Source organism: Camelus bactrianus, chromosome 35 (genome assembly GCF_048773025.1).
Source record: "Camelus bactrianus isolate YW-2024 breed Bactrian camel chromosome 35, ASM4877302v1, whole genome shotgun sequence".
Taxonomy (NCBI): Eukaryota; Metazoa; Chordata; class Mammalia; order Artiodactyla; family Camelidae; genus Camelus; species Camelus bactrianus.
This window is the reverse complement of record NC_133573.1, coordinates 7104219-7114619: the sequence shown is the minus strand read 5'-3', so window position 1 is coordinate 7114619 and position 10401 is coordinate 7104219. Positions and strand designations below refer to the sequence as shown.

Sequence of the window (10401 nt, the reverse complement as noted above, 5' to 3'; positions counted from 1 at the left end):
GGGGCTCCTCGGACTCGGACGACTGAGGCTCTGTGAAGCCCTGCTGCTGCTCTGGCAGTGGCCCAGGGTGAGCCTCCCATGGACAGCCACTCGAGAGCCTGGCCCCTGGCAGATGGAGGGGTCAAACTCAAAGGCCACACCCGACAGGCTGTCTCAGCCTTGCGTGATGACAACTAGAATTAGACGTGGGGAGAAAGTGGAACTGCTGGAAACAGATAAAGGAACAAAAAGGAAAAGAAGCAGAAGTCGGGAAAATGAGCTGAGTTGGAGTAACGGCAGAACACTCCAAATGGGGTTCACAGATGCCCACTGATGGGAGTGAAGAGGCACCGTATCCCCAGTGCTGCGTGGATCCTGTGATCTCTGGCAGATCCCAAATTCCCCCACAATGTTTGTCTCTTGGAATCCTGGCTGTCCAATCAGATATCTTGATTTGTTACCTCCCGCGATCTTCACAACAAACTCGATGTTGATGCAAGTGGTGCCTCTTCCTGTGGCTTCAACTGCTTAACACAGCATTATACACTGAAACGTCACCTTTTAAAGTACTGGTATGTTTAGGATCATGTAATGTGGGCTCATGCTTTTGTTACAATTTAAAAATAATAGTCTCAATAAATAAGACTAAGGGAAATGCACAAAGGTATTTTTCAGAATGTATCATTCAGTTTTAACAAAGCATAAATAATATAAAGTCAATTAAGGGGGGGAGGGCTTTGAGTTAGAATGCACTTAATTTGGGTGAAAAATGACCTCCAGCAAATTACGTTAAACGTTTTAGACTCAAGTTACATCATACACACACAGACACAACATTAACCTTGGAACAGTGAGGACATTCCACAAAATTCCCCTACTTTCATTTTACTTTGCTTGCCAATTATCATGAAGAAAGTCACTTTGTTAAGAACCTGTAGAGAGCTTGTTTTTTACAAGGGAATTTTAATAATACACCCTATTTAACTATCTCATTAATTTCAACTGTGCAAAATCAACAACCCGGAAACGTGAAATCTATACATGGTAGAGCTGTCAGACCCATCATTTCTGCCACATGTGGTTTAAACTGAAATCACTTTCCCTAAAAGCCTGAGCCATCTTCTTTGCATACTAGCACTTTTTAAAATATCATATTCTCGGTTTTATAAGGCTGTTAGCAGAAGCAGCTTTTTTCACTGCTTCACAGATACTCCGTTTTCTCAAGAGATTTCTTATGATCACTTGGATAGACAATGTTTGAAAGTCTCATGTTTTTGCAAAGTATGCTATTTTGTGATGTTTTATATTTTGTTTCTCTCATAATTACTTAAAAATTTTTTTTGCGAGGAGGTAGTTGGGTTTATTTACTTATTTAAATGGAGGTACTGAGGTGAACCCAGGTAGAGTGCTGAGCTATGCCCTCCCTCCATATTTTGTTGAAAACTCTGTCCACAGTGGTCAAGAAGAACATACAAATATTGCCTCACACAGATGTACTTGCCAGTATAACTTTGCCTAAGAAATAAAATAACTAAATGTTAAAAAAAAAAAAGTTGAGTACATGCTGTGCTTTATTCTTTGGTAGGATACAATTTCCAGGGGCACCCTCTGGTGCTAAAGTAATGTGGATTTGTGATTATTCATTCAAACAATTTTCAGTTAAGAGAGTCCACAAATGGGAATCTCACAACGTAGCCAACGCCAGGCTTCTGGGCTGGAGGTGAGGAGCACGAGGGAACACCTGGAACCTTCCAAGCTCTCGGTGTATCCCTGCTAATGCCTTCTCTTTGTTGGACGTGGGTGTTGACTTCATCATGGAAGACTTCTGACTGTCTTTATGCAAAACTTAGTAGAAATGAGAATCATCTTTACTTTTTAAAGTTTTCCAGGTGAGAAATCAAGTGAGACCTGTTTTTAATTAAATTTTTTATTTTGAGATAACTGTAGATTCACAGGTGTTTCTAAGAAACAAGTTTCCCCTAAAGGCAACATCTTGCAGAAGTCTAGTGTAATATCACAGCCCGAAGATGACACAGATACAGTCAGAATGCAGAACATTCCATCACCACTGGATCCCCTCCTCTGACCCCCAATCCTCCTCCTCCCTGGCCATCACTATTCAATCCTCTTTGTGTATAATTTTGCCATTTCAAGAATGTTACATAAATGGGATCATACAGTGCGTAACCTTTCGGGGTTGACTTTTTTCACTCATTATAATTCCCTGGCAAATCATCTAGTCCATCCAGACTTTTTAAAAAAGTCATATGAAATTAATCTATCCCTCTGGTCATATGACACCAAGGCTGAATCCTTATTCAGGGAATAGAGGTACACTGTTCGAAGGGATTTTTAGCTAGTGGAATCTCAAATAGATTTTAGGACCGTGTAAATGAGATTACCTTTTTTTCAGAGACCATGTGTACAGGCACATCAGATTGAGAACTGGTCCAATATGATATTTCAGACTCTGCATTTTTCACTCTGATAAGACTGGATGTAAGAAGCACAGTCACTGTACACTTTGTCATCACTAGCTTCTACATTTCAGCTTGATTTTTCTATTTGTCAGAAAGGTAAAAATTTAAAGACAAATAGTTGATAGTCCCATGATGGCTTTTTTCTTTCTTTGAAGGGCTTTAGATAGACTCGCAAGTTAATTTTTTAAAAACTTTGTTGCTTACTGTTAGGCTTTATACAGGATATGCTTTAAAATGAAGGCAGGATAATCAGTTATCTCATTCCATTCTCACAGCCCTGGGAGACTGACTTTTTCCCCCTTACTCTACAGATGAGGCTAAGCAAGCCTAGTGATTTGCCTCAAGTTATCTGGTAAAGACATCACAGGGAGAGGGCTGGAACCAGGGATGTCCGTGACTGCCAAGGCCCTGTGACAGTGGAAACCTCAAAGCTTCATGTGCAACGAGGAAGAGTCTTGTTACTGGTTCTTAATCAGCTGCTTTGATCACACCAGTAAGAACAGCTCACTGAAGAAAAACAGATGAGCTAGAAGAACCAACCAATGTTAATGTTTCTGTGCACACGCGACCAGAGCAATACTTCTGTAAAACAACTTCTAAAACTTGTCTGGTTTTAGCAAGTAAAATTTCATTAAATATGTAGTTTCAGCATACCTCTAGTTAAGAACTGCAATTCGTGTTAATAGCAAAAATACTCATGATATGGAAAGAGTTAATGGCACGTCCCTCCCCTAAATCTTAGGTCGTGATACCATTACCAAGGCTCCGAAAGGGAAATTTTCTTATGTGCTGAATTCTAGATTCCGTATTTTTCTATCAGCTCTTTTGCTTTAGAAATATAGGCACTCATGGCATCATCCTTCGATAATCCTAGAAAGATACAAAAAGACTGCTTCACAGACTGATGTACTGGGAAATGAGGAAGGTTTGTTTAACTTATTTAAAAATTAACCACTTTTGAAATAATGCTGTTTGCAGCAACATGGGTGGACCTAGAGATTATCATACTAAGTGAAGTCAGGCAAAGACAAGTATCACATGATTATTACTCCTATGTGTAATCCAAAAAATGACAGAAAGGAACTTATTCACAAAAGAGAAAGAGACTCACAGAGAAAGCAAACTATGGTTACCAAAGGGGAAAGAGAAAGGGAGGGATAAACTGGGAGTCTGGAAATAGCAGATACTAACCACTATGTACAAAATAATCAACAAGGTCCTATTGTATAGCATGGGGAACTATATTCAATAACTTGCAATAACGTATAATGAAAAAGAATGTGTCCATATATATATATAAAACTGAATCACTATGCTGTACACCAGAGACTAACACAACAGTGTAAACTGACTATACACCAATTAAAAAAATATTAAGCACCTTTTTGGAGGTTCCAGGCTTCCCATTTAGCCTTGCCTTTTAGATCTAACACTCCTGGACACTCTGCCAAAAGAAGGATAAATGTATCTTCAGGTTTCTTTTTTACCCTATGCTTCTAGAAACACCATTAACAAAGTGCATTGTTACTTTTAAACGACAGCATAATACCAATATCCACGTCTCCCACTACAGACTGTTTGTAGAGCCCGTAGAGGACTTTCAGTTCCTCATCGTCTGGCCTGGTTTTCAGCTTCCTCACGTCGTCAGCTGCCTTATCAAAGTAACCCTAATGGAAAAAGAAAAAGAGGCACCCAGTGTACTTGCTGACTTTGGGGGAACTTAAAGAGGAGGGAGGTTTTGTTTCCACCAGAATTATCCTTAGTTTAATTCGTGGACACTTCCCCTGGTCCTTACCTGTTGCATAGACAGTGTATCTGTGTATTAGATATGGAGAACCAAATAAAATTTTTTTAAACATTTTTTTATTGAGTTATAGTCATTTTACAATGTTGTATCAAATTCCAGTGTACAGCATAATTTTTCAGTTATACATGAACATACATGTATTTATTGTCACATTTTTTTCACTGTGAGCTACCGCAAGATCTTGTACATATTTTCCTGTGCTACACAATATAATCTTGTTTATCTATTCTGCATATGCCTGTCAGTATCTACAAATTTTGAAATCCCAGTCTGCCCCTTCCCACCCCTGTCCCCTTGGCAACCACAAGTTTGTATTCTATGTCTATGAGTCTGTTTCTGTTTTGTATTTATGTTCTTTTTTTTTTTTTTTTCAGATTACACATATGAGCGATTTCATATGGTATTTTTCTTTCTTTCTGGCTTACTTCACTTAGAATGACATTCTCCAGGAACATCCATGTTGCTGCAAATGGTGTTATGTTGTCGGTTTTATGGCTGAATAGTATTCCATTGTATAAATATACCACTTCTTCTTTATCCAGTCATCTGTTGATGGACATTTAGGCTGTTTCCAATTCTTGGCTATTGTAAATAATGCTGCTATGAACACTGGGGTGCAGGTGTCATTTTGAAGTAGGGTTCAGTCTGGATATATGCCCAGGAGTGGGATTCCTGGGTCAAATGGTAAGTCTATTCCTAGTCTTTTGAAGAATCTTCATACTGTTTTCCACAGTGGCTGCACCAAACTGCATTCCCACCAGCAGTGTAGGAGGGTTCCCTTTTCTCCACAGCCTCTCCAGCATTTGTCATTTGTGGACTTTTGAATGATGGCCATTCAGACTGGTGTGAGGTGATACCTCATTGTAGTTTTGATTTGCATTTCTCTGATAATTAGTGATATTGAGCATTTTTTCATGTGCTTTTTGATCATTTGTATGTCTTCCTTGGAGAATTGCTTGTTTAGGTCTTCTGCCCATTTTTGGATTGGGTTGGGTTTTTTTTTACTTAGTAAGTCATATGAGCTGCTTATATATTCTGGAGATCAAGCCTTTGTTGGTTTCATTGTTTGCAAAAATTTTCTCCGATTCCGTAGGTTGTCTTTTTGTTTTACTTCTGGTTTCCTTTGCTGTGCAGAAGCTGGTAAGTTTAATTAGTTCCCATTTGTTTATTATTGCCTTTATTCCTATTGCTAGACTGCCCTAGGAGACCAAAGAAAATTCTTAATATTGAAAATGTTCAATTTATCTACTTTTAAAAACTGAAGAAGACACAAATAAGTGGAAAGACACTCCATGTTCATGGATAGGAAGAATTAATAGTGTTAAAATGATCATCGTACCCAAAGCCATCTACAAATTCAATGCAATCCCTATCAAAATTCCAGTGGCATTTTTCACAGAAATAGAAAAAGCAACCTAAAATGTATATGCAGCCACAGAAGACCCTGAATAGGTCAAACCAATCTAGAGAAAGAAGAACAAAGCTGGAAGCATCACATGTCCTGATTTTGAACATCACAAGTGGTTGCAAACAAAACAGTATGGCTGTCACAAAAACACACACAGATCAATGGAATAGAAATGTGAGCCCAGAAATAAACCCATGCATATTAGTTTATGACAAAGGGGCCAAGAATGTACAATGGGAAAGAACAGTCTCTATAATAAGTGGTGCTGGGAAAACTGGACAGCACATGCAAAACAATGAAACTGAACTTCCTCTCACACTATATACAAAAATCAGCTCAAAATGAATTAAAGATTTGAATGTAAAACTTGAAACTGTAAAACAACTAGAAAAAGATGGAGGGAGTTGGCATCTTGACATTGATCTTACCAACGAGTTTTTGGATTTGACACCAAAAGCAAAAGCAGCTAAAGCAAAGTTAAACAAGTGGGACTACATCAAACAGAAAAGCTTCTGCACAGCAAGGAAACCATGAACAAAACGAAAAGACAACCTACTGAATGGAAGAAAATACTTGCAAATCAGAAAATATTTGCAAAATATTTGTAAACTGATAAGGGGCTAATATTCAAAATATATAAAGAACTCATATGGCTCAAGAACAAACAAAAGAAAACAATATGATTTAAAAATGGCTGGAAGATTTGAAGAGATATTTTTCCACAGAAGACATACAGATGGCCTGAAAAGATCACTAATCTTTTATTTTATATTTTACTTTATATTTTAATCCCCACATCATTAATCATCAGGGAAATGTAAGTTAAAACAACAATGAGATATCACCTCACACCTGTTGGAATGGCGATTACAAAAAAATAAGAAACAACAAGCGCTGGTGAGGATGTGGAGAAAAAGGAATCCTTGTACACTGATGATCGGAATGTAAATTGGTGTAGCCACTGTGGGGAACAGTATGAAGTTTCTTCAAAAAAATTTTAAAAAGAACTACCATACGATCCAGCAATCCCACTTCTAGGTATTTATCCAAAGGAAATGTAATTGCTTTCTTGAAGAGATATGTGCACGCCCGTGTTCACTGCAGCTTTATTTACAATAGCCAAGACATGGAAGCTACCTAACTGTCCACTGATGGAAAATATGGGGTGTGTGTGTGTGTGTGTGTGTGTGTGTGTGTGTATAACAGAATATTAATCAGCCATTAAAAAGGAGCTCCTGATACTTGTAACAACATGGACAGACCTTGAGAGTATTGTGCTAAGTGAAATAAGTCAGAGAAAGACAAATACTGTATGATCTCACTTATCTGTGGAATCTTAAAAAAAAAAAAAACAAACCTAGTAGAAACAGAGAGCTTTGCTGTTTATTTTCCTTAATAACATTTTTTCCATTTTTTTTAAATAAATGGTATTTTATCTTGTGCTATTTGTTTGAAATCAGGAGTAAGCAAGAATTGTCGGCAGCCTGAGTATCAAACAAGAGATGCTCAAAGAGGCATTCTATCCCTGCCCCCTGATTTCTTTCTCTAAAGCCAGACTTCCCTTTTGATCCAAAGATCTGGTAGAGAAAGTGGAGAGCCCACTGTAACATCAGAACCCCAGTGATCTCAGCAGAGTTGCTGGATAAAATTTCCATCTAGCGCCAAAGACAGGGCAGAGCACAACTAGAATAGTTGTTTTGTGATGAACAAAAATCACTTGTAAGCCAGAGGCCAGGATCTCTACACTAAATATCCTTGAATATAGCCCAGCCACCTGATCAGTCCCTGGAGGGGTCTCAGAAGCATGGGTGCACGTGGCCAGGATGAAGGACAGACTCCCTGCCTCATCTTTCTGAGTTATTTTCTAGGAAACTCTCAGCTGCTTTATAATGTTATGGTTAAGAACACAGGTTTTGGAGCTAGACTGCCTTGGTTTGACTCTCAGCTTCACCACTTAAGAGCTGTGTGATCTTGGGCAGGTTACTTAACGTCTCTGTGTCTGTTTCTTCATCTGAAAAATGAGACAATATGAGACAGTAACACTACCCATCCACATGTAAAACTTATCTATGAGGATATAAGTTAACAACATACATAAAATATTTTAAATAATGCCTGGCACATAATGAATACCCAAGAAAGTTTAGCTGCTATTATTTTTATTGTAAGGGTTTTTAGGGGAAAAAAAACTAGTTTTAGAAAAAACTGGAAAAAAAAGTACTTGCACTGAAGCAAGACATGAAAAATACTTTTTATGATTTAACAAAGAATACAACATTGTTGGTATACACTCAACTTTTAGAAAAAATAAAGACTAGAAAGAAATATACTAAAACTGTCAGTACTAATTGTCTTTGATTATTGGTCAGTTTTCTAATTTTTAAAAATACTTTCTATACTCTCCAAATTTTCTGTAATGTGCACTTGTTTGTCTATAATAAGGACAAAGTTAAAATGCTACATTTGTGCCCCAGGCTTCCTAAGGGCAGGGCAGTGTTAGGCTATTCAGGGAGGAGTGCTGGCAGGTGGTATGAGCCCATCTGAGCCCAGTACCTCCTTGTTGAATGAATGAATGAATATGTGAGTGGATATTAGAAGGGTCTGAAAGTTATCATAGGTGAGAAACAGGCTGAAATACACAGCTGTTTACACTTAAGGTCAAAGCATTCTGGGCCCAAGGGAAAGCCTGATGATGTTTCTGAGCTGCTGTAAAGCTGGGCTCATTGCTTCTGGTGAGGAATTTCGGCCTCTGTTGAGCTGCTTCTCTGGGAGCTGTGTCCAGGAGTGTGCACGTGATTCTTCCCAGCCCCATCAACTGCGCTGGAGGGTCTTCAAAACAACTGCCTTAAGGCATCTCCTGAGACCCTCTCCTATTCATGTTTTCACCACTAGGCCCCCTGACCCCACTTCTGCCGTGGCAGTGACCACAGCGTCAGCAGCAACACTCACACTGGGTGCCTCCTGCCATGCATTCAATGCCCGACATTTAAAAACATATTTCAGAATATTGAGTGATGAGAAACCGTTCAAAATACACACACACACACAAAAAGAGCAAAACTATATAAATAGCAGGCTCGGTGGGTTATAAACACGCACATACACATCTGTATGTGTACATCCACGTTTCTAGAATATATGAGAAACTGACCCATTATGTTAGCGTGGTTATCACCTGAGTGAAGGAATTCGATGGTTTTACTTTACATTTGTTCTCTTTCCCCCGAATTCTCGCTTGAACATACTCCCCACCCCCACCCCCTTCCCAGATCAGAAAAACGGTGATTTTCAATCATGGTTTTACAGACCTCTGCACTTACTTAGGAGAGCCCCTGGATCGTACCAAGGATCAAGGGGCGGGGGTGAGACCCAACCACCCTTTCCAAGAAGGAAAGAGCAGGCGGAGCAGGGACCCCGTGGTCCTCCCGGGGCAACCTGGCGTCCGCCCTCCCCAGGGCCCGTGCCTACTTTGCATCTAACCAGTCCCCGGGTTCACTAGAGTTTCCATAGGGAACCCAGCGCGCAGTCAACAGGTGGCCCCTGTGCGGACTACCTGCAATAGGGAGGCGCTCCGACGGGGTGGGAGTTTCCCGGGGTGGGGCGAGGACCACCCGCATCAACTGCTCCAAGCGCGGGGTCCACGCCCGCCACCAGAGGGCCGTCACACTGGCTCCACGCCCCACTCGTCCTTCCCCTTCCCCGGGAGCACGCCCCACCCAGCACAGCCGGCTCAGCCCAGGCTCACCTGCAGGGACATGGTGGCGGCAACCAACTGCGGCCACACTCCCGGCGCTGGATTCCCCAGATCCCGCCTCCCTCCGCCTATTTAATAGCTACGCACCACCTCTCACAGGCTCCCATTGGGTAGGCTCCCATTGGGTGCGCTCCCGGGCCTGGCTGGCTTCCATTGGCCGCTGGCCTTGGGGGGCGGGGCTGGGCGGTGAGTGGCACCCGCTCTGGCCGTGGCGCCTGTGCTGGTGCCCTAGGGTCCTCCTGAGGGTTGTCCGCTGCCAGCCCTGTTGCAACTGGCAAGGCGAAAGGCAGGGAATTTAAATGAGTTCGCCTCAGTCCTTGGCTTGCTCCCCGATTCTTTCTCAAGAGATTGTTTGCAGGAAATCCAGAGAGGTCTCCCCAAGGCACGGACCTCGCTTGGGATTCCTTTTTATAAATACCTCTGTCCTCCGTATGATTCCTAGAAAGCTGGACAGAAGACAGCATTTACTCAGACCTCAATCTTCCGACCCGTCTCTAGGCACAGCCCATTGGGAACGGTAAAAGCTGGTAATTTGTATCTCATCTTTCTAAAAGCAAGACCACTTAACATTCTGAACACGTGGGGCAACCACCCGAACTCGTTCTCAATTAGAGTAAGGCACAGGACTACTCTCCTATTCAACTTGACCCCATTCTCCAGGGGAAGAAAGCTCAATGTCTCTCCTAGTCTGCAGACACAGAATGGGGTGAGGATTCTTTATTTTAAATAGAAGGCCTCGTGGAGCAAGATGACTGGAAGAAATGGCAAAGTCAATTTTAAGAAAGTTACTGATTTGACAGTAACAATGCAACAACGTATAAGCAATTCAAGGCCCCCAAACATTTTAATTTGCTTTCACGTAAAATTATTTTAAAAACGTATTTGTTACTTTTTCATGTACATCCCTTGGTGTTTTATTTTCTTCTAAAAAATATTTTCATGGTGAAACCAGTGAGTTCCCAACTAAAGAACA

General features: G+C 40.8%; 1 protein-coding gene across 2 annotated transcripts; it reads right to left on the bottom strand.

The window, feature by feature from the left end:
• Window positions 1–73: 73 nt before the first annotated feature.
• On the bottom strand, window positions 74–9480 carry ACBD7 (acyl-CoA binding domain containing 7). Of its 2 annotated transcripts, XM_045519883.2 has the most exons (5): window positions 9420–9480; window positions 4009–4126; window positions 3841–3903; window positions 3218–3329; window positions 74–2985 (listed from the first exon to the last, which is right to left on the bottom strand). In XM_045519883.2, exons 1-4 carry the CDS (start codon window positions 9429–9431, stop codon window positions 3256–3258), a joined length of 267 nt encoding a protein of 88 aa, XP_045375839.1. In that variant the 5' UTR covers window positions 9432–9480; the 3' UTR covers window positions 74–2985; window positions 3218–3255. The 2 variants fall into 2 exon arrangements, with proteins under 2 accessions (XP_045375839.1, XP_010957691.1); XM_010959389.3 differs by having other exon boundaries at window positions 76–3329.
• Between the last annotated feature and the right edge of the window lie 921 nt (window positions 9481–10401).